This window comes from Aedes aegypti, chromosome 2 (assembly GCF_002204515.2).
Source record: "Aedes aegypti strain LVP_AGWG chromosome 2, AaegL5.0 Primary Assembly, whole genome shotgun sequence".
In the NCBI taxonomy this organism is placed as follows: Eukaryota; Metazoa; Arthropoda; class Insecta; order Diptera; family Culicidae; genus Aedes; species Aedes aegypti.
This window is the reverse complement of record NC_035108.1, coordinates 245,672,539-245,698,259: the sequence shown is the minus strand read 5'-3', so window position 1 is coordinate 245,698,259 and position 25,721 is coordinate 245,672,539. Positions and strand designations below refer to the sequence as shown.

Sequence of the window (25,721 nt, the reverse complement as noted above, 5' to 3'; positions counted from 1 at the left end):
TTATATGGAAATTTTTCAGAATTTGTATGAGCCGTAACATCGTCCGGACACCCACCCACCCCCTTCAGCGTTATGTAATTTGTGAATGAGCCCTAAGACCTCACCCAATGTACGGTGAAACTGGTGTGAACATTTTGTGGTGGGACAATCTTTTCTGCCTGTGCGTCGAATTAGGTGCAAAAAAGTCAATATTATGCCGTTTTTCTTTTTGAACCTGGGTTGGTGCTGAATTCATAAACAAGCCAACTTGGCTGTCCGAGAGCAGGAGAAAAATCGCGTCCAAACGCGGCGAATGTCGATAGCGTCCGGTGCGGCCCGAGAGCGGCAGGAAAATCTCGGACATCGTCTTCGAGAGCAGCAGGACCACCTCGGACAGCGCGTCCAAACGCGGAGAATGTCGACCGCATTATGCACAATCCGAGAGCAGCAGGAACATCCCGGACGGTCATCGGTGGGCAAGCTGCAGTCACAGGAACACCCAGGACAAAACATCCAAACTCAAGCAGTAAGTAGTTTTCGGAAAATTTTCATTCAGCACATTGTCAGGATTAGGCTATTTTTTATTGATGTGATGAGGACGGGTTTCGTGTCCTATAGGCGAGTTTCAGAAAATATTTGCATAACCAGCCCCTTCTAACAAAGAGACTCAAATTATCATGAAATTTGGTGTCTAACTGTACTGCTAATGTACTAATGATTATTTCTTTCATAGAATCGCGTCCAAACGCGGCAGTTGTCGATCGAACGCTCTGCGGTCCGTCAGCAGCAGGGTCAACGTGTCCAAACGCGGCGGATGTCAATCACACCATCTGCGGTTCTCGAGCAATTGGAACATTCCGGACACTCTGCGGTCCACAAGCAGCAACCGCAAATTTCCGCTTGTGAACATAAAAAGCGGACAAACGTAAGTAGTAGAATTTTAACATTACACTCACGTAAAAATACGCTATATGTCACTATTATAGTGACCCATAATAGTGGGTGACCTATAATAGGTCACCCACTATTATGGGTCATTTCCATTTGAATTACGTGTAAAATGGAGTGATTAATAATACCTAAGTAACCATGCTGCTGAAGCTGCAACGCGTGCAGGTACCGTTTTGTCTCAAATTCCGAACACTCGACTTTTTATAGTGATTTTTTAAGTAAATCACCCTAATTTCTTTACAGAATGATAAATTCTATTACATTTCAAGTCGTGCATATGAAAAAAGGTTTGAAATGATAATTCTAACCTTTGAAATTGTCACTGTTCGGAATATGAGTCATGTTCGGAATTTGAGACAAAACGGAATATGGTGAAAATAATGCAAGCATTACTGTATAGATACAATAAAAGTTGACTTAAAGTGGAAAAGGGCCCCACAAGAGCCGCATTGATGTTACAGATTATAACTTCAATGCGGTTCTAGTGGGGCCCTTTTCCACTTTAAATCAACTTTAATTGTGTCTATACAGCAATGCTAGCATTATTTTCACCGTATACCTGCACGCGTTGCAGCTTCAGCAGTATGTTTACTTGGGTAGTGACTGAGTGACCCAGAATAGCGTGAGCAGTGTACATGGATTTGGAAACTTGTACGCGCCATGCAAGTTATTTTCAATTTTTATTTATACAAAAAAAAAACTCACTCAAGGGTGATTGAACAATCATCAAAATGGTCTAACATTTTTAATTTGTGTGGAAAATCTTGCAACACCAACGGAGTAGTCCATCTTTTTATTATTATTATTTTTCTAGTGATATGATAAAGTGAAGTATTTTATTAGTTTATTCGTATTTTTTATTATTTTTTTCTACGTTTGGAAAATGTAATGCCTATATGTAAGAATCGATCAAATATCAAAGTTGAACAGGCAGTTTTCTCCAAAACGATCAACAAGTCAGGAAAAATAGGAACGTTTGCTTTTCATAAGGGGCCGTTCATAAACCACGTAGACCAAATTTTAGGCATCTCACGACGCTTCATAGGCTCTGCACATGTCTTGTGGCTATCTTTGCCTGATTTGTGTCAGATATGAGAGCCCCATGTTTACAGCTGTTTTTTGGGTCTCCAACGACCGCGAGTTTTGTTTTTTTTTTTTTATAGGGCTGTTCAATGAGCTGCTTGAAGTTGCTCGAAGTTCAGTCTATCCCTCTCGCACTTTTTTGTCAACAAATGGGCACGAGCAGGATGGACTGAACTTCGAGCAACTTCAAGCAGCTCATTGAACAGCCTTTATGTTTCATATTCTCGCGCAACAATACTAAAGGGCCAATAGTCATTTTTAAGGTCAACACGTTTCGCTCAGAACACGTACACTCAGAATTCGAAATAAACCCCGTTGGTTTAAATTTCTATTCCCCTCTCTTTTCTTCTGCAGTAATTTTTAGGCACGGGAATCATTTCTCCTGGATGAGTCCAGCTTAGACTCATCCAGGAGAAATTATCCCAATGCCTAAAAATTACTGCAGAAGAAAAGAGAGGAGAATAGAAATTTAAACCAATGGAGTTTATTTCTAATTCTGAGTGTAGGCTTTCCGTGACGCCACCCACACAAATCAACACTTTCATCAGATAGACTGAGCTTTGCTCTATCTTTTGCTGGTGTTGATTTGCGTGGGTGGCGTCACAGAAGGCCTACAGCGAGCGAAACTATGACTATTGGCCCTTTTGAATTGTTGCGCGAGATATCTGTTGCTGATCGTTTTTGGATGAAAGCAAATCATATTAAAATTAAACTAGATCACTGTACTATGCTGTAGAGGTGTGCGCCGAAGTACTTTTTACCGGCGGCGGCGTATGCTGTCATGATAGGCAGCGGCGGCGGCGACGCCGGCGTCACGCCGAGTACCCTGTTCGGCGGCGGCGGCGGCGACGTAGTCATTGTGATAGAATAAATTCGCAACATTTTTTTTAATACCGTGAAGGCCCCTAAGTCTGCGCACTTAAGGATTTTTGAAATTTAAACAGCTGTAATAAATTAAAAACTGAACATATTGGTCTGAAATTTTGAGAGCACATACTTACTAGCCTTATTAATAAGGGAAAAATTTAAAAGTTTTTATACATATTTATTTTGTATGCGAAACAATTAGAATCCTGAAGGGTGTCTGTGTTCCTAAGTCTGCGCACCTACTTTTGCAATGTTCCTTAAGCTGGAAACACAATGTGAACGGCATTACGGAACGGCAACAAAACGGAAACACCGGTTTGAGTGGCCTGTCAGTATTTCGATCAATGTCGTCTAAATCAGATTCAACATTGGCCTGACATGTAAACTGTAAACCAAACCAGTGTTTCCGTTTTGTTGCCGTTCCGTAATGCCGTTCACATTGTGTTTCCAGCTTTAATCTGCGCGCTAGTGTTCCTAATTCTGCGCATACGACAATGCCGTAGAATAGATGTTGTATTCCACTAAAGGCATGATGCGCCCCTTGAACTTATATTACTTTGCTATTTTATCCTGTTGGTGGACTTACGGTCACATTGGAACTCAGCAAGTCTTTAACTTCCCACTCAGAGGTTTATAAAATTAGCAAAGTGAATTATATTCATAATACAGTCCATAGTTTTATAATTATTGCAATAATTGACTGTCCAGATATTCCAAACAGTAATGTCCTGTTCTAATAAGCTTTATTTTCTGAAATCGAGACGAACTTATGAAAACAGTTTAACCACCTTCCGTGAACTAAGGTGTCTTTCATTAACCTTTAACATTTTTTTTTTATCTTTCATGCATATTTTTTCACTAACAGGCAAAGAAGTAAAAACTCTGCATAGTATTTATAAGGAGTAATAAAAAAAAACAACAACAAAGATTGCTTACAAATGTTTCATTTTGGTTCTCGGAAAATTGTGTATATGGATTGCCACGTTTTACTACCTCCCCTTTATAGTGTGATGTAATTTATGAACGGGCCCTTACTGAATATATACATTATTAAGCTATTCACAAAATAATGGTACTTTAAAGTTGTTTTAAAACTCAAAACATGTCGAAAATTGAGAGCTTCGACCTCTACACGGAATAAGGATCACTATCCAAAAACGGTTCCTAAGTCTGCGCACTACAGAAGAATAAGAATATGAAGATAAAATGAAATGTACTCCATCAATTCTATTTGCTCCACTTCAGAGCTAGTGCATACGTACTAAAAATTTGAAATATTTCGTTTTTATTTAGCCTAACATGCTTTAGTTGATGAAGCGTATCCTTAACAACTTTGCTAACAGACAGTCATTTCCGACTATTACCAACATTTTCAAAATAATTTTATTTCACGATAAAATAGTTATCAAAAGTTTCACGGAATTTTCTTCACAGACTTGTTAATAACTATTATAGCAAAATTTAAAAAAAAATAAATTTCCATCAAATTTTGTAGTTGCATATTTGATTTTGTTCATTTTTCTCTGAAAGTGCGCAGACTTGGGAACCGCGCAGACTAAAGCGCGGTCACGGTAGGAGCTTGGAAGCCGGAACAAAGTCGGTATTTTTACAAATTTAAACACGTTGTGTTTTCAATTTATTATAATTGGAAAAATAAACACTATTTTCAGTAAAAAAAAATATAAACATGCTCAATAGAGTTATTTTTCAGAAATTTCAAAAAGTTTTGTTAATATTGTTTACATAAAATTATCGATTTTGCGTAAAATAAAGTGGATCACCAGTGATCCATTGGGAACAAAACAACTTTTCATTCTATCCTATTCTAACCTATCTTTCTGAAAATAAAACAATTATCAATTTATTTTTCATCTCCAAAATTGTTCTCGTTTTACATTTCGCTCAAGTGAAATGTAATTATTAGTAAAACAATAAATATTTATGGATCACAGAAGAGCTAAAGTGAATTTTCTTGGATTAAACGCAGATGATGTAAAATTTTCGACTGTATTGGAAAAATTGCAATGCCGCCGCACAAACCGTTCCGAAAGAATTGGAAGGATTAAAAAATGAAGAGAATTGAATAATTTAGGACAAAAATCAACACATCTTTGAAATAATGTTTTATCTCCTTATAATTTTTGTTGTTGTCATCTTCCCAGTGAATCACTGGTGATCCATCAAAAAAATTAGTTTTTTCATTTCTATCCTTATTTTGGAGTAATGCCTTACATCTTTTGTTCTGGTGAATTCTTCAGGTGTTAAATTTTCCATTTTTAAACAACGAAAAACCTTGTGGGAAAGAAAGGGTTAATGTCTACGCCCATAACTCATGCGATTTATGATCGCATATATCCATAATGGCTCCAAAATGAGGTAAATACGTGCTGGTACTATTATTGAACAATGTATGCCATTCAAATTACTATGGAAATAAGGTCTTCATGAACTACAAGCTCTACCCAAGTTTCAAATTACCCTAAGCATGTGATTTATATTCGTTGCTATCCAGAGCGTCTAAGAGTATTACGAGAAGCAATTTGCTGCGGTAGCCAAACATTGCAAATTATTAAAACGATATTTAATATATTCACCACAGTTCCAAGCACGAAAATACTAAGCCAAACTTATTCACATGGCATTATGTTGTCATTCATTTGGTTCTTACTTTTGATACATACAACGTGAACTTTTATATTATATGGCTCTAATGAGATCAACGAACACAAATTACATGTTTAAAAACTATGTGAATAATAGCGAAGGCTATAGATCATAAATACCTCAACGTCAGAGTAGTCGGATAGACCCAGTTTTATATTGTTTATATTGTATATTATCATAAACACAAATCTATCTAGTTATGTTTTGAAGCTGAGAAAATACGGAAATATATTCAGAAAGAAAATGTAGCAATTGAAATATGACTGAGTATATGTAATACGAGAAACAAGCTTTAAAATGTATCTAAGGTCCCAATAACATCATAAAATGTTTGGCTACCACAGCGAAAAGCTTCTCGTAATATTCTTCCACGCTCTGAGTAGCAACGAATGTAAATCACATGCTTATGGTAATTAGAAACTGTGGTAGAGTTTGTAGTTCATGAAAACCTTATTTCCCTAGTAATTTGAATGGCATACATTGTTCAATAATAATACGAGCTCGCATCTCCTTCATTCTGGAGCCATTATGGATATATGCGATCATAAATCACATGGGTTATTGGCGTAGACATTAAGGTATAGCTTATAGATGTTGTAGACCTGAACTCCAGAGTACTTTGAGTGACCTAGGTATTCAAAACATTAACGAACACATTTTTAGTTCTGTTTTGAGATTTACTGAGTACCGAACAATATATTTTCAAAGTAATAACGCAATAAAATGAAGTTAATTATTCGAAATTCGAGAAACCAACTTCGAAATGTATTAGAGGCCTTTAACTAATACAGTAGAAGCCTTTCCACATTATTTGGAGTTACTATGGGTATCAACGGATATAAACCACATGAGAAGAGTAAATAGAAGTTACGGTAGATAATGTAGATCTTGAAGCGTACAACTCCAGACTATTTAAGGCCGCACGGGACGTCATCATAATCACCCTATCCATTTCAAGAAGCAAATCCCAAGAACCACTCCATATATCGATGCGAAAATGTATCACTATGATTCTATATATGTAGTGCACAACCCGATAAATTTTCAGCTTCATCGGTTCACTAAAACTCGAGATTTGCTTCCACAAAGTTTTGATGATTATTGTTAGAGTGAGACGAAAGATAGGGAAAATAACACGGTCTCCCGTGTCCCCTTAACTTGGATCTGTCTTGCGAAAAGTCATGACCATCACGAGACGATCACTGAAGCAAGTTTTTCGTATCAACGCCTAGCGTGATAGGAATCAGCGAACATCACTTTGCCCCCACCACACGACTTTCTGATGATTGCACACACCACCCATAGCCAGCGATGGTGTTGCCGAACGTCATCTCAGACTTCTCCGAAAGAGTCAGAGAGAGTGAAATTCTCTCGTACGAATGATGTGGGATGCGATAAAGCAGATAAATTCCTGAAAACGGTGCACAATGTACAATGCGCATCGTTGTATGCGTTATACATGAAGCATATGGAACGATCGAGACATGTGACGTCATAGCGTGTTTGCACTAATACGTTTGCATTGTCGGGCAAAACCTTAACTCGATCCCAAAAAAAAGCGAAAAGTGACCATCACGATTGTCATATGCATGCATATCACGTCACTGATGGTGGTCGCCGAACGAGAGCGATTGGTGATACGTTATGCATTGGCTCTTTTCTTGTGTTACTGACATTCGGGATAGCGAAAAGGGAAAGAACGATTGGTGCATGTCACAGAATATGTGACCATGATGGTGATGGTTCGCAAGACTGGTTTGGATAGCCTAGAATAACCAAACTCTATTCTAGAGTGCTGTTGGGACTCTAGTTATTTTTGAGGTTCTGTGGACAGCTTGAAATCTATTTTGTAACCTTTCCTTGCAATAAAATGTTGGTTGACTATGCAGATATGGAGGTTCAAACTCACAGGTACACTGGAGGCCTTCAGAAAACTCCTAGATCAAAACTCGAATGGATCATGAAGGATAGTGATATACTGTTTATGTGTGCTCAGTTAAAATAGTTTATGGTTGGCAAAGTTGTGAAAAAAAAAAACAAACAACTTCATGATTTGAGAATAAAAAAGCCACGTAAAAAAAAGGGGAGGGTACGAAGGGGGGTTACACTATGCACTCTTTTGCACAACTAATCCCATTGATTATAAAGAAAATTGTACTTTAAAATGTTGGGAAACCACTAAGTTATAGCGTTTTTAGTAAAACTAGATCGTCCTGGTAATTTACGGGTTAACCCTCTAATACCCAACCCCGCCTTTAGACGGGGTACAATTTGAGATTTTGTGCATTTTTTCGTAGGTCCGAAATCAAAATGATTTTAATTTTGGCCATTAGATAGGCTCATTACAAGCATCTCAGGATAATTTTTAACGGCTACTTAAACATTTTTGTATTCTCGAAAAATTGTTGAAAAATTGAATAGAGTAAGGTGGGGTAAAAAGACGAGTGGGGTAAGAGTATCATTTTGAGATTTCTCACTCAATTCAAAATAAATATTATAAATGCCATGATGGTTCGAATGCTATTTAAGTAAGACACTTTCATTCCAAAAATTATAAAAATCGGTTGATATTTGGAAAAGTTATGGCTATTTGTTGGTTTTCGACGAAAAATTGTAATATTTGACTCAAATTTCATGGCATGAAACGCAATAAAAATAAAAGCTTTTTTGATTTCTTATTTCAGGGCGTAGTTAGGCCTATTATAAAGAAGCTTTGAGGTGCATTAGTTTTTTCATAAACATTTGCAAACAAATTTTGGCCCATAGTGGGGTAAAAGTACGAATTTACGGGGTAAAAGTACGACCCATGCATAAACTTGGAGAAAAACTTTCAAATTGTTAAAAACGCACATGCTATCCTTAAATTATAGAAATAAACTTGAGCATGCGAAAAAATTCACCAAATTACATGTTTAGCTCAATTTTTTGAAAATCGGCCTAATTTGGCTATAGTACAGTGAAGCCCATGATTAAACTAATTTTGGATAAATTTGTATTCGAAATTTGGTGTGTATTTCTTTTCATGCATCACTTCATAGCTGGTATGAACTATTCCAGTTACAAAAACATCAATGTTTTGTGTTTCAAACAGCAAACATCGTATTCGTTCTTTTGCCCCATAGCATTCGTACTCTTACCCACCCATTGGGGTAAAAGTACGAATAAGACATCGAATTTTAAAACTGTAATAACTAAAAATGGGTACACAAGCTGGCATAACTTTGTTTGGCGAAATTGTAGCCAATAGATCACAGGTCCATCGTGCGGTATTCATTTATTTTCAACTGTGTTAGTGTTCGAGAAATATTGATTGCTCTCTGAAATTCGTACTCTTGCCCCACCTTACTCTACTTACCTAACCAACAACGGCCTGGATCTAGTAAAGTGAAAAATGTATCAACTTTTATTTTTTCATAATCAATCTATCACAGAAGAAGCGTTGGGTGGTATTGAATTTCCTTCAAAACTGTGTTCCCGTTAGTTACACGGAACATTATTTTAAAACATTTAAGATCGTCAGACATATTCACAGCTCTACATTTTGTTAGATTCAGTTTTTCTACTTCCACAGAACATGTTAAGAAACATTCAACATTATGAGGAGGATCGCTTAGGAAAAAATACATCATGCAGGTATGGACCTGTGCACTGCACGAAAATAATGACGTTTCAGCGGTGCCGAGTTTACGAGTTACCATGGTCACATTAATAATACGGCTCGGCGCAAACGTCAAATATTTTCGTACAGTTCACCCAGTGCACAGGTCCATGGGTGAACTGTACGAAAATATTTGACGTTTGAGCCGTGCCGTATTATTTATGTGACCATGGCAACTAAACAACTCGGCACCGCTCAAACGTCATTATTTTCGTGCAGTGCACAGGTCCATGGACTTGTGCACGAATTCATGCTGGTCTGCTCTGACTCACCGAAAATTTGACTTTTGGTACGGTCTGTGTTTTCAAACTTTCTGTGAGAGTGAGCAGGACAGCATAAATTCGTGCAGAAGTCCATACATCGCTTTAATGGAAGCCCACATCATCACCAGGACCGCGCTGACGTTGTCAACGTCAGCGAGGTGCAAACCAACGGTATGGCATTCCTATCTCAACCAGCACACATTTTCGTAGCCAACATAGATGGAGTTCTACTAGACATCCCCACATGGGGTTCTATGTTTTGCAGTTTCAATGTGAGCTACAAAACATGGCGGTTTAGCAGCCCCTTTCATCAAGCATAACTTTTTTCTCCCGGGGCCGATAATTTTCACCTCATACAAACTTTTTCTTATCTCGACGAAACCTTCAGATATGGCTCATTAGTGTTCACCGGTGAGACCACTTCCCATACATTTTTGCCCGTTCATTTTTGAAATCAACCTTTCTGCAATAGCAATTGTAAATGTTTTCGAATTTAAAATAACGATTCGATTTTGTTTTTGAATTAACAGATGAAGGTAGCTTTCGCTGAACTTCCGTTGGAGGCACGTTCGAAGAAACCACCCAACAAAACTGCGGTTGAGCACAATACGCAAGCGAAGTCGCCTGCACAATCCAAAACCGAGGAACGTTATCGATCATCTCAGAACGTCAAGGCTGGAGCGAAGCCCGAAACGCCACTCGTGGGTCAGAAACCGGCGAGTCAGGAAAGCAGCCAACATAATTCAGCAAAAGCTCAGCAATCCAACGAAAAGAAGTTTCGCCAACATCCTGAGAAGATCAAGACTAAGGCGTATCCCAAAATGCAAGGTTCAGACATGGACGGAACCATTCTGCCGACGAGGCGATTGGAAACAGTAGGCGGGTTTCCGACTGAGGTAAGTGACCCAATGTGGCCTTCTTCTTCTTCTTCTTCTTGACATTACGTCCCCACTGGGACAGAGCCTGCTTCTCAGCTTAGTGTTCTTATGAGCACTTCCACAGTTATTAACTGAGAGCTTTCTTTGTCCAATTTTGCCATTTTCGCATTCGTATTATCGTGTGGCAGGTACAATGATACTTTTGCCCAGGGAAGTCCAGAAAATTTCCATTACGAAAAGATCCTGGACCGACCGGGAATTGAACCCTCTAACTCTAACCACTAGACTCAGGAGAGCCCCAACCCAACGTGGCCTGTCCAGATCAAACTAATTTAAAAGACCTTATGAAGCTATAAATCGCACGATTTTTTGGATGGAACCTTAATTTATCCGACTATTTCTTGCAGCACCATACGTGCCGATATTTGGCTATTTCAGACCAAAAATAGTAAAAACTTGACGAAGCGAATTTGAAATCAACCTTTCTGTAAAAGATTGTAATGTTCTGTAATGTAATCAAATTGATAACGATTTAATTTTGTGTTTGAATTGACAGATGAAGGTAGCCTTCGCTGAACTTCCGTTGAAGGCACGTTCGAAGAAACCATCCAACAAAACCTCGTTTGAGCACAATGCGCAAGTGCAGTCGCCTGCACTATCCAAAACCGAGGAACGTTATCGATCATCTCAGAATGCCAAGCCTGGAGCGGATTCAGAAACGCCACTCGTGGGTCAGCAACCTGCGAGTCAGGAAAGCAACCGTCATGATTCACCAGAAGCGCAGCAATCCAACAAAAAGAAGCATCGCCAACATGCTGAGAAAATCAAGACTGAAGCGTATCCCAAAACGCAAGGTTCGGACATGGACGGGACCATTCTGCCGACGAGTGGATTGGAAACAGCATCATCTCAGATCGACAAAGCTGGAGCGAAGCCGGAAACACCACTCGTTGGTCAGCAACCGGCGAATCAGGGAAGCAATCGACATGATTCACCAGAAGCGCAGCAATCCAATGAAAAGCAACATCACCAGAAGATCAAGACTGAAGCGTATCCCAAAATGCAAGGTTCAGACACAGACGGAACCATTCAGTCGACGAGGCGATTGGAAACAGCAGGCGGGTTTCCGCATGAGGCAAGTTACCTACCGTGGCCTAGCCACGTCAAACTACATAGAAACATCCTATAAAGCTATAAATTGCATGCCATTTTTGTCAATTTGTGTATTTTTGTATTTATATATTTTTTTATGACGCCTAAATTTATCCGATGTTTGGCTATTTCAGACCAAAATGTGAAAACTTCACGATAGTATCAAGTACCGTGCACGCACCATATTTGACGCGGTGAAGGAAATTTAAAATTTAAACATGAGTAAAAAATTAAAAAGTTGGCCGATTTTGCCGAAATATAAAGCTTTGATAGATTCATTCTACATCCCATGTTTTGTGCAGCGGTTAATTGGAATATTGGGTGCCTAATTTGACGCACCTTATTTTCATACAAAATTTTATTTTTGCTGATTAGTTGCCAACAATAAACTTTTTACGATTGGGATCCTTCAAAGTTATTGATTTATAATAGAATTAACTCAGAAATGCGTCAAGTTTTGACCCGCGTCAAATATGGTGCTCTCACGGTAGGGACATCCGCCTATTATTGAACGGCTCAGAATGTCGCCTATTGTTGAACAGTCCATGCATTTTTTTATGGCGTATTCAAGAATTAGCGAGCAAACGGAATACGCGAATTTAAAATCGGCCTTTCTGTGACAGCCCTTGTAAATGTTAACGAAATGTAATTTGTTAACGATTTAATTTTGTGTTTGAATTGACAGATGAAGGTAGCCATCGCTGTACTTCCGTCGGAGGCACGTTCGAAGATAACACTCAACAAAACTTCGTTTGAGCACAGTACGCAAGCGAAGTCGCCTGCACAATCCAAAACCGAGGAACGTTATCGATCATCTCAGAACGTCAAGGCTGGAGCGAAGCCCGAAACGCCACTCGTGGGTCAGCAACCGGCGAGTCAGGAAAGCAGCCGACATGATTCAGCAAAAGCTCAGCAATCCAACAAAAAGAAGCATCGCCAACATCCTGAGAAGATCAAGACTGAAGCGTATCCCAAAACGCAAGGTTCGGGCATGGACATGACCATTCTGCCGATGAGTGGATTGGAAACAGCATCATCTCAGATCGACAAAGCTGGAGCGAAGCCAGAAACGCCACCCGTTGGTCAGCAACCGGCGAATCAGGGAAGCAACCGACATGATTCACCAGAAGCGCAGCAATCTAATAAAAAAAAGCATCACCAATATCCTGAGAAGATCAAGACTGAAGCGTATCCCAAAACACATGGGTCGAGCATGGCCGGGACCATTCTGCCGACGAATGGATTGGAAACAGCAAGCGGATTTCTGGATCAGGTAAGTTTCCCAATGTGGCCAAGTTACGTCAAAATAATTAGGGATATCTTATGAAGCTATAAATTGCATGCTTTTTTTTTCTTCTGGTAATTTATGTTCCTTTTTTCGAATGACGCCAAAGTATCCGACTATTTCTTGCAGCACCATAGGTGCCGATGTTTGACAATTTCAGTCCGCGCTGGTCAACTTAGTAATTAGGGGTGTCTTATGGTCCTATAGGTCCAGGAACAGGGCTCCTTTCAGACTACTCAAGTAAATCAACCCCACTAACAGGAAGCGTGTGGTTTCAACCTTTTATTTTACATGCTTGCAGAAACATGGTTGGGTGTAGAGATGGGACCGAATATTTGGCCACCATGGTATTTGATAAGCCGAATATTAGCCATCTGGTCAAGTTATTAGCAAAAGAGAAAATCGACGAAGAGAAATCGTTCACTGCAGTTACGTCCTTATGATACTCAACGCGAGAACTATTCAATGTTTTCAATTGCATCAAACTCGCTTAATGTACCGTGCAAGCACCATATCCTGAACGGTTAAGAAAATATATTTTAAATTACCTAAATAAACAAAGTTTTCAATTTCAAGGATACTGATTTGTTTTACCGCTGCATTTATCAAGTATCCAAGTAAACGTACAAAATAAAATAGGACGCAAAATAATAACTAAATAAATTAAAAACCGCATTTTTGTCTTCCGCACCCATGTTCCTAATTATGGACACCATTTAACTCAGTGATCCTAATTATGGACACACGTAGGTCCCTTATTATGGACAACAAGTAAACTTAACGTATAAAATTTATTGTAAAACTACCTTAGCCGTACCTATTAGCACCTAAATGTTTGAATGAAACTTCTTTCGAACTTTCAGTTCCCTATTTTGCACTTAAAATCTTGAAATGTTTAGAATATGGAACACACTGTTCAGAATATGGCGCTGTCTAAAATATGGTGCTTGTACGGTAACTTATCAGGGAAATAGAACTATCTTTGTCATATGGATGAATCAAAAGGTCTTCGAATATACTCGCTCTATAGACTAATGGGTTGTCTTTGACGCAAAAAATGATTGAGCACGCTGTAATGTTACTTCGGTACCTCGTCACCCACTAAATGCAACTATGTTAGTGGTCTAATAACACTTGCGTGCTCGGCAAAGTTCCAACATGCCGCTTAGAGTGTTGCCACAAATAACTATAGTTTGCTAAAACCAGTTATCTGGCTGGTGGGGCATGAGAGCCTAAGATTCAATCATAAATGCAATTGGACGTAACCCTTAAGTTCTTTGAGTGAACCTTATACTTGAAGATATATTCAAACTAAAAAGCCTTCAAACGCACAAAGATAGTTCTATTTTGTGTCAGTTTTCCCATTCGTCAATCAAAATCATTGTTGAAAAATGAATGAGATTCAATTGGCACGTAGTAATGTATGGTTTATGTACCGTAAAACAATACAGTTCCAATGTAGAACCATTCTTGTACCATTAATTCAATAGTAGAAACGGAAATCAAATTACAATACAAAACCATACATTTTCGTTACATTGAATGGTTGAATACCACACAAATACAGTTGAAAACCATTCATTTACTTAACATTGAATGGTAAATACCATTCATTCTATGGAATTGCTCAACCCGTTACAATGGAGAACCATTCTGTTACCATTGATTTAAAAGTAGAAACATAAATCAAATTACAATACAAAACCATACATTTCCATTGCATTGAATGGTTGAATACCATACAAACACCATACAATCTATGGTATTTCTGAAGTTCTGAACCATGATACCTGTAAAAGCAACATTACATATACCATTCAATGTACCGTTTTGTAAAAAAAAGTTATATGGAAAAAGGCATTTTTTGTATTGTTACGATACTTACCAACCTATTCAATCTACTGTAAAAACTTCATTTACCATTCGTTGAATGGTTGAAAACGGTTCGTTGAATTTTTTTTTTTTTCTATCGGGGATTTTTACAATGATTTCTATGGTAAATGTATGGTTTCAAATGGTGCTGTTACAATGGATTGTTTGGTTTTTCGACTGTAATTTTTATTCGGGAAGCCAATGTCAGACAAATTTTAGGTTCGGCCGGACAGAATTTATCTGACGTTGACTTGTATAACCAAAAATATCAGAAAATTTTTTTTTTTAATTTGTCAGTAATTAGTCAAATCGATTTTCTTTTGTTAGTAGGTATTTTATAAATCGTGTTTAACTTGGTTTGTTTGAATCAATTTACCCGGAGCTACGAATCTACCCACATTTGAGGGGGTTAGAAGCAAAAGGGTGTGAGTGACAAAAACCTCCTTTTGAGATAAAAACAGCTTCAAAGTTTTTAAACGATTTTCCACTCCATACAAAATGTATGGGAATTAAAAAATAAGTCAACTTTCTACGAATTATTTATTTTTTATCCGATTGACGGAAAAATTGCCTTGAAGTACCGTTGGAAAGCGTACTCAACTCAAAACCGATCAAAATTTCAGTTATAGCCTTCTGCTTTTGGGCCCCTCATTTAAATTCTTTCGTCGCATACTGCTAACAAATATTTTGTGTTGAGTTGTTTTCACTAAATGTGAAAGTATATTGCTCCGAATGTGTAGATATGCACTCAACTCAAATTTGGCTTCATCCACAGGCAATCATCGCTGAGCCGGGGAGTGCTTTTTTGTAAAATTATTGACAACTAGTGAAATTTTGAATATTTGTTTACCTACGAGCTACCAAAAATTGCCAGTCTGAACCGTTTTAGCTAACCCTTCGTACAAAAAAATTCAGTGACAATAAGACTGATGCCAGACAAAGAACAGCTGGTCAGTCATTTTATGTATGAAGTTTTGACGGGAAGCAGTTGCGTTAGCATATCGCGCGAAAGCAACAGCAATATCAACAGTGTTGTCATTTCGTAAATGGCTTAATAGTTCTTTGTTTTCATATTTCTCTGTCGCCGGTCAAATTGGAATAAATTGTCAAAAATCCGTATGTGAATGATGCTCCTATATTATACCGCATTTCGTACATAACAAGTGCGACTAGAAGTGCGGGATTGCAAATAGAAGCGCGCGTTTGCATCGGATCGAGCTGGTGTCTTCGCCGCACTTATTCCTCGTGAGATGAGGAATAAGGCGGAGAAGAGGCCAGATCGATCCGATGTGATCGCGCACCTTTATTTACGGTTTCGCACTTATAAGAAGTCCAGTTTTGAATACAATTTATAATATAAGTGCAATTTTTTTTCCTACAGACCAATCAAGATGCACCCAGTGTTGAAGACAATTCGGTAGATGGATGGGCGGTCCATGGTACCGTACCGACGGCTGAGGTGCAGTCCACCGTACTGAAGATCGAATTTGGATTCCGGGCCAAATCCTCGAACTATTCCGACAAGGGAACGATGCGGTATTTTAACTGTCGTCGAATCAAGTTTCGTGCAAAGCCGCAATGCGGAAGAAAACTACTGGTTTTCATCCCAAATTCCGAAGATCCTGCTACCATCAGCCTGAGAGGACAGCACACATGCGAGACAGCCCCACCTGAGAACTTGGCCCGAACAAAGCTCAATCAACAACAGTCGGAATTGGTCGAAGGATTATTGAAGTGTGGAATACCATCTAAGGATGTTAAGAAGCACGTCCGAATGCAGAATGGTGCGGTCTCAAGGAACCAATTGGACTATGCAGTGAAGTCCACAAAACAGAAGCTGTTTGGAAATGGCGTTTTGTCATTGGGTATGTCATATGTTTTCTATGTCTATGCATTTATTTCTCAAATCTGCAACATTCTGAACCGTGGCAGAAGCAGACTGTACTGTAATTTTAATATAAATAATTCTATTTCTACATAACTATCTTAAATAATCATAAAAATAAGGCGAGGGGTTATGTTTTCTATCAAATGTACTGTCAATAATTGTACTTTTATCATTTCGTGTTCGAAGAACAATAGCGTATTGTATAAGAGATTGCCCAATTCTTGCAGGATGTTTCACATACAGATGTTTTGTGTAAGAATAGGTAGTAAGGTATCGTGTCAATTCGTCTTACAAATGTTTTTATTCGTTCTACCTCCAAATACGACGATCCAGTAATCAAATTTAAATTCTGTCAAAGCAGTTCAGACATTATAAGTCACAATGTCTCAACTGCTTTGACAGAACTGAAATTTGATTACTGGATTGTCGTATTTGGAGGTAGGACGAATAAAAACTTTCGTAAGACGAATTGACACGTAACCCTATGGCGAAGAAGCAATGTTATTACCCATGCCAAACATTTGATTGCAAAATTACTTACCCACATAGTTTTTTTTTATTTTTTTTTCACCCATCATATAATTTTAAGGTGAAGATAAATCGAAGCCACAATACTAAATTTCAAGATAACAAATCTAAAGAACCAAACATCCGGTCATGCTGAAAATTTGATCGATTGGTCAATACCTGGTGCTGCCCAATCAATCAAATTTTTAGCTGGAACGGATGTCTGGTTCTTCAGATTTGTGGTCTTGAAGTTTTTTGTTGTGGCTTCGTTTCGTCTTCACCTTAAGCTCTATCTGTTGAATCGAAAGTATCTACTTTGCGCTATTTTAGCAATTGATATATTTTTAATTTGTGTTTCATTTTACGTTGAAAATTACAGGAGAACTAGAAAACTGGGCAACGTCCAAATCTGCTGTTCCGCTTGACGAACGTGAGGGGTTCGTGATCGGTAAAGACATCGATCACGAAAACAAGTCGTTCAGAATCATATTTTCGTCCAAGCGTCTGTTGTCGCTGATGACGAATTTGAGCGTTGTAGCAGCCGATTGCACATTCAAGGTCACCGTCGAAGGATATCCTTTGCTTGTTGTGGCTGTGATTGACAACATGCGCCATGCACATCCGGTCGCGTTCGGCATCATAGCCAATCAAGAACACACTGACTACCAGTTTGCGTTTCAGAGTATTCTGCAAGCAAGCTCGAAATTGGGGTTCAGAGTAGTTGTTACCGCATTTTTAAGCGACGGAGAGCTCGCGCTAAAGAACGCTGCTCGTGCCGTTTTCGATGAGCCAAAACTCTTAAACTGTTATTTCCACTTTACGCAGAACCTAGACAAACACTTGAAAAAGTACCACGAAGTTCCGGTAGAACTCCACAATGAAATAAAACGTAACATCGGTATACTTCAGGTAGCTCCGACGGAACAGCACTTCATTGCTGGGGCAAAGCTATTTTTGGTAAAATATAAGCGTTTTCCGAACTTCATGAACTTCATGAAGAAGTATGTTCAAGATCCTAACTTTTGCCTATGGTACGAGGCAGCCATGCCAGCAGTGCCAGCTACAAATAACGCTTTGGAAGCGCTGAATAAGTCCATTAAGTACAACTTTCTGAACCGGTACAAAGAGCCACTTGCATCCTTCAAAGTGCTCATTTTAAATATCATTTATGAGTACGGAGACCCACAACGTAACATTGTCCTGGAACGGAGTGTAACTACATTAGAAAACCAGCGGAAAACATTCGACTGGATCAAAGAGAAAAAAAAAATGCGATCGGTCCAAGCACCGCTGGAACAGAAGCAGTATGTTTTCTTGCCCGGGAAAAACAAAACTGAGGTAGCGATCAACGATATGACCCTATTTGACAACCCGATCTACAGTACGTTCGAAAGGTTTGCGGAGGATTTTGGAAGTGTTTATCGCGTCGACGTCAGCAACGTAAATTGGCGATCCTGGAGCTGCACTTGCTATTCATTCTTAAAAAACAACAACTGTTGCCACGTGCTAGCGGTCGCTGTGCGACGAGGACTATACGCACTAAGCGCAGAGGCGGACACTACCGCTGTCGGACAGAAGAAATCGGCAGGACGGCCGAAATTATCGTCGAAGGCGCTGATTATCGATTAACAACCCAAAGGTAAACCGTTTCTAAGACTTGTCCAAGGATCTAAATTGCAGAACAGACTTTTTGATAACCTCTTCTTTCATTTAAAATTGGAACCATTTCTATTTTTTTAAAGATTCAAAATCCAGTCTTAAGGCTCTAGTAAGAATCAAGCGAATGTGAAAACTGAAAAAGCAGTTTTCTCTAAAATGGTCAATAAATTTGGAAAAATAAGAACGTCCGATTCTTGCTCTTGACACTTATAAAAAACGGACGTTCTTATTTTTCCAGATTTGTTGACCATTTTGGAGAAAACTGCTCTTTCAGTTTTCACATTTGCTCGATTCTTACTAGAATCTTAATCGGTTTAAGAACAACTTCCATGATGAAAAGATAAAATCTGCCGTGAATACGTAGGGCGCAAACCTTTTTTTATGCTGTACAGTTCCTAGGAAAAGTTTGTTTTGTTCGCCGTCAAACAAACGTCACTCTTATGGCCCAAGTCATTTTGAACGAAATGTCAAAACAGAAAAAAGCAGTTTTCTCATTATTCATATCGACAAATCGAATAAAATTAGAACACACAGCTGCTCTATTTCAGAAATAAAACTGCTGTGTGGTCTTATTTTCTTCGATTTGTTGATTAATAATGAGAAAACTGCTTTTTCAGTTTTGACGTGTAGTCCAAACTGACTTGGGCCTTGAGGAAAGTGTTTCTTATTGAGTGTTAAGTTTGTTTAACACACTTGTTGTAACATGGGGTCCATTAAGGTGAAGATAAAACGAAGCCACAACTCGATATTTTAAGACCACAAATCTGAAGAACCAGACGTCCGTTCATGCTGAAAATTTGATCGATTGATCAGCACTAGGTAGTGACTAATCGATCAAATTTTCAGCTTGAACGGAGGTCTGGTTCTTCAGATTTGTGGTCTTGAAATTTCGAGTTGTGGCTTCGTTTTATCTTCACCTTAACTCCGTAAGATTTGAGGCAGGGCTGAATTATTGGACAGCAGCTAAATAATCAAATATTTTCACTGAATGCTCATGTATAAGTTTCGTGGGTTGGGGGGGTTAACGATTATCGTCACGTGATTCTAACGATTTTTTTTTCTCCATTTACAGTTTGCCATATATGTCATCGTTTGGGTAGGGTACATAATTTTAAAATTCAAAACACTGAATAATCATCTAACAAATGAATAAAACAAAAAAATGTTAACAATTGATCTGACGTGTTTTTATTCGCATAAAAGATTTACCAAGAGCGGACGCAACCGACTTACTTACTTATGTCAGACTATGGGGTCTATTTTATAACTCGAGCAAATTTGTGTGACAGTGACAGCAGACAAGACGAGCAAAGTAGGCTGCATATTTCATAAGTCATCGATCAACTCCCATAGTAACCCAGTCACTTTAAGTGACAACTGTCGAAAAACTCGAGTGACAGAGCCGTGTCGAGTGATTTTTCCGGTCGACAGTGACTCCAGTCGAGTCGTTTTGGTCGACTCGAGTTATTCCCCTTGCAGTTGAAAACTGGAAAATCCGTCCAGCGAAAATCGATTTTTCTCCTCTCTCATAGCAATTCAGGGTGCCGGAAGTAATGCGCTGGATGGTGCATCATTATGCGACACCAGTCACCTCCGACAACACAAATTGCTATGAGAGAGAAGAAAATTCGATTTTCGCTGGACTAGTTTTACGTCGCTCAACCGGCGACACAATACAAAATTGGCCCCTATGGTTCGGGTTGTCTGTAATGGTCGTAGAAGCTTCCTCCGTGGTCTTCCTCCACTTGATCGATTCATTCTGCTCCTGCGCACCTCATCTTATACCGGTTGGATCGTGATCGAGGATCAGAAATTCTGGTGCCGTGCCCGGCCCACCATAGACGATAGATTTCTACAGTGTGTACGGTGGTAAGTAAGTTTTCCAGCAGCTGATTCGAAGACACCAAGGGCACCTTTGCACGTATGGCCCAAGTTTAGTGCCCATCTGTGCCCATTAGTGTGGGACAAAATTCAGATTCTCGCTCCAGACAGCTCCAGACCACTTTTCGGGTGCCATTTGGGTTCCATAACAACTGTGAATAATTTCAGCTCGATCGGTGGAACTATAATTTAGCGCCGCACGCTATGTCCAAAGCAAGTTATTATGCAAAATGAATGTAGGGTTACGTGTCAATTCGTCTTAGAAATGTTTTTATTCGTCCTACCGCCAAATACGACGATCCAGTCATAGAAATTCAATTCTGCCAGAGCAGTCGCGACATTGTGGCTCATAATGTCTGAACTACTCTGACAGAATTGAAATTTGATTATTGGATCGTCGTATTTGGAGGTAGGACGAATAAAAACTTTCGTAAGACGAATTGACACGATACCCCCTACCTAAAATATTATTCATCAGAATCATTACTTTTGATCTATAGTTTCAGAATGTGTGTAATTTAAAATATTTCATCTTAGAAAATTTTCCCATACATTTTGTATGGGAAAACGGCGTAAATCGTAAAAAACTCAAATTTTCCAAGATGGAACATTTTAAGGCGCACATATTTTGAAACTAGGGGTCAAAATCTATGATCGTACGGAATAAAATCTTAGGTACATTCATTTTCCATAATATCTTGTTTTGGACATAGCGTGCGCCGGGCGATCAAAGTTTACATGGGATTTACTATGGGAAAACTACTTTTGCAATGAAAAAAAGTCGCCAGAGGTCGCTAATTGATGTTTTTAAAAATCTAATACTTACCCAGCGCATTGCAGGAAAATCTATTGGGAAAAAGCGGAAGACTGAAGACCGTGAAGCGAGCCGATACTCGACTGACAGTTTTAGTTTTTAAACGTTTTCCCTAGCCGTCTAAAGGCAACTAGAAACCCTGCTGTTATAAATTTTAGAAAAGTCGCAACAGCATGTGTCAAATATTTCAGCGTGCCAAACGGGTCTTGACTCTTGACGCTACAAATGATCCACACAATAAATTTGAAACCTATACTGCCCATAATCTCATGTCCGTCACATATCTGCTATATTTCCTATGCAAATGGGACAGTTATACGACTATGGGCAGTATAATCGAATCAGAGAAAAGAAAATTCAGTGTTATTTTGATGGTAGTGGTCTGTTACCCTCGCGAACTATTCACACAAACGCTCAGATTTCGAAATAAATCTCGTTAGTTTCAATTTCTATTCCCCTCTCTTTTGTTCTGTTGTAATTCTTATACAGTGCCCGTTCGATTTTGGCAACAGGTCAAAAATTTTCATGTTGCCAAAATCGAACCGTGCCAAAATTGAACTTTTTTCTTTTTTTTTTTTTCAATCTGATGGGTCTATTTTATAACTCGAGCAAATTTGTGTGACAGTGACAGCAGACAAGACGAGCAAAGTAGGCTGCATATTTCATAAGTCATCGATCGACTCCCATAGTAATCCAGTTACTTTAAGTGACAACTGTCGAAAAACTCGAGTGACAGAGTCGTGTCGAATGATTTTTCCGGTCGACAGTGACTCCAGTCGAGTCGTTTTGGTCGACTCGAGATACAAAATTGGCCCCTGAATTTTATTATTTTAAAAAAGCCAATTTAAAACTTAAGTATTGTCGGTTAATTTGCTAATTATTATACTGCCCTTCTAAGCTTATCTGTCCCATGTCGTTTTTGTTGCGCGTCGTTTGTTATTCGCTCACGAGGTCAATTTTAAAAAATGCAATAATTTTTTTATCTAGTAGAATTGCCCAACTGCCCTTAAAAACGATATGCACATTTTGAAAAATGATTGGTTTTTATAATTTAAGTTATTGCACAATATCTGAAGATTTTGAAAAACAACATGGGACAGATATGCTTAGAAGGGCAGTATACGGCTCAAAATCTTGCTAAATATTGAAAATCCCGCGCTAACAATTGGATATAAACAACGCTAAATTCAACCTGTAGCTAAAACATGAAAATTTCATCTCAAATCGACTTTAATATTTCAAGACCAATCAAAATAGTATCAAAATATCTGTAATCTATATTTCCAAAAATTTATAAAATATTGTGTTGCCAAAATCGAACGGTTTGTTGCCAAAATCGAACCGTGCCAAAAATGAGCGTGTTATATCAATTGTATCAATTTTAATCATGATTAAACCTTTTATAACTTTATTCGTTATGGTTTCAACTAGTGTTTCAACGTATTTATACAGCAAAACTGTGAATGGTGTGCTATGGGGCCTTTCATAAACCACGTAGACCAAATTTTGGCCATCTCAGACCCCCCCCTCCCCCCTCGTAGACTTTAGTCCATACAAAATTTTGAAAATTTGTATGTAGCGTAGACTTTGGTCAGACCCCCCCTCCCCCCTAAAAGTCTACGTAGTTTATGAATGGCCCCTATGTTCTATATGATTGAAATAAAAACCCCATATGTACAAACTGCAGATAAAATGTGCCAGCTTACAGAATAACCAAATGAGTTGATATTTTCTGGGGATGTTATTCTAAGCCAAAATCCTAAGGGGTGTCCCGTGAAATACGCCACCTTTATTTCTCTTTCATACAAAGATGGGCCAACCTAGTCTTACATTTGTGCCGCAAAACGGTGTTGGAATCACTGTGGTTTCTCATATCGCTTATGGCGCACATGTGTTATCGGCACCACCTTGAAACGAGTTTAGTATTGATTACTGTCTTCAACCAAAATACCCGTGAAAGAATTTTCTTGGCAACAAGTTCCATGATATCCGTATCACATGTCCCAGGTATAACAAGGGATCACCGTCTGAAACATTTTCGTCGCTTAACTCATATAAAGAAGTACGGTGAAAAACATCTTCACTTGATATTCACAAAACTATTGAAAACACTGTTGGATGGAAATGACTGCAAAAATGTAAGTATACACGAAGAATTCATGGCCATAGTTGGGAGCTTCCTAGAACTCAGCTGGTCAAGCCACTCGATTGATGGTTTTGGGCGAAGAATTGCCTTATCCATAGTTTGTTTAAAGAATGCCCCTCTCATTACGAACATAATCGAGGTGCCTATGTTTGATAAGCTCCCCATCAACCAGGTGGTATTTGTTGCCATGCCACTAGACCATTCGTATACGACAAACGTTACCAAACTTTTGTCACCACTATTCTGCCGTGAATCGTAAGTCAGTCCCAACTGAATTTTTAGTTAATATCAGTTTTCGACCTATCATGCTATGAACTTTAAACTACCCTAACAGGAAAACATAATTTGTTCAGAAAAATTGCGAAAAACCACAAAGTCAAATTGTCCCATAACGAAAAGTAATCGCAAAACAGTCACACTTCAGGTTTCTTCACCGTGTAACCCAAAAATAGACAATGTTTGGATTAGTTTTACATTTTCCACGATGAGGAGTTGGTGTGAAAGCAATTTGTGAAAGTTTCATAGAAATTGAAGCATTTACCAATTTTTTTGGAATTTTTTGAAATTTTGAATTGAAAACGACTTTGTAAACTTTGGAGCCTATTTTCTCAATGCCTATTTTTTACAGATGGGAGTGACTTGCGATTCACGGCAGTATTGTGGATACAAAATTAGACCACTGTGCGGAACCACGCAGACGGTAGAAAAATAATTAAACTTATTTTTATGGAACAGAATTTGATAAATTTATGGAGATTTTTTAAATTATTATGGTGCAAACAAATTATTATCTATGGTGCAAAACGATTATGTTTATGGTGTTATTTCCTTTTATTATGGAGCGATATAGATTATTTCATGGATCGTTGATTATTAAAATATGGGTGATATATTCATTACTTATGGAGCAATCTCATTATTCTATGGTGATTTTCTTAAAATTTTATCGGTACATTTTGTATTAAAAAGCTAGAAAATTCCAGGTTTTACCGGAACATTTACAAAATCTTATGGAGCAATCATACTTTCTTATGGAGAAAATTTAAAACTTTATTGGTGCAATGCCAAACATTTTATGGAGCATTTTCATTTTTTTATGGTGCGTTTTTGATTTTTTGTGGGTGCAAAAACCTTTTACCATATTGAATTGGTTGCGACCAAATTTCATGGATATTCTCCGTCCATTGAAAATCCAAGTGATCTGGATGATGCCGTTGATACTACAACATCCTACATTATGGAAGCTTTTGAAGAAGCATGTCCTCTGCGGTCTGTAAAGACTACAAGAGGGACCCCATGGTGGAATTCCGATCTGACTAGACTCAGGAAACAATGTAGAAGGAGTTGGAATAGACGCCGTTCAGCTGAATCAGAGTCGTTCAAGTCAGCTCGCAAGGCTTACAAGAAGGCTCTTCGTTCTGCTGAACGATCCGGCTGGAAAAACCTTTGTACAAATGTTTCCAGTTTGAGTGAAGTCAGTCGGTTGAACAAAATTCTTGCAAAATCTAAGGATTTCCAAGTGAACGAAATTCGCTTACCTAATGGTGACTTTACTTCTTCCGATGAAGAAGTTTTAGAATGTTTATTCAATACACACTTCCCCGGATGTGTGGACATAGCATCTACGGATGAACCAAATGTCTTTTCATGTAGTTACGAGTCTCTGGCCTCGGCTCGCAGTATCGTAACTACTGAATCGATTCAATGGGCACTTAATAGTTTTGCTCCTTTCAAATCTCCAGGAGCGGATGGGATTTATCCTGTTCTGCTCCAAAAGGGATTTGAGTCTATCAAACATGTTTTGAAAAAGCTACTTGTAAGCAGTTTTGCTACCGGGTACATTCCCAAATCCTGGCGTGATATTACTGTTAAGTTTATCCCAAAAGGAGGACGTGCGTCGTATGAGGAAGCGAAGAGTTTTAGACCAATCAGTCTGACTTTTTTTCTTCTGAAATGTCTGGAACGCATTATCGACCATCACATCCGTGATGTTTATTTGGCAAACATGCCTCTTCATGTGAATCAACATGCTTACCAATCTGGAAAGTCCACTGTGACTCTTTTACACAAAGTTGTATACGATATCGAGAAAGCATTCGCTCAGAAGCAATCGTGCTTGGGTGTTTTCTTGGATATTGAGGGTGCCTTTGATAACGTGTCTTTCGATGCCATAT

At 38.6% G+C, this 25,721-nt stretch overlaps 1 protein-coding gene across 4 annotated transcripts; it reads left to right on the top strand.

The window, feature by feature from the left end:
• Positions 1-19,882, top strand: LOC110676512. Of its 4 annotated transcripts, none has more exons than XM_021844686.1 (4): positions 4-505; positions 713-904; positions 17,427-18,686; positions 19,779-19,882. In XM_021844686.1, exons 1-3 carry the CDS (start codon positions 293-295, stop codon positions 17,433-17,435), a joined length of 414 nt encoding a protein of 137 aa, XP_021700378.1. In that variant the 5' UTR covers positions 4-292; the 3' UTR covers positions 17,436-18,686; positions 19,779-19,882. The 4 variants fall into 4 exon arrangements, with proteins under 4 accessions (XP_021700377.1, XP_021700378.1, XP_021700374.1 ...); XM_021844682.1 differs by having other exon boundaries at positions 11-505; XM_021844685.1 differs by lacking the exon at positions 17,427-18,686 and having other exon boundaries at positions 1-505.
• Positions 19,883-25,721: the final 5,839 nt, after the last annotated feature.

Coding starts and splice junctions, on each gene's coding strand:
- LOC110676512 (XM_021844682.1), top strand. CDS start 17,564: ATGACGAATTTGAGCGTTGTAGCAGCCGATTGCACATTCAAGGTCACC.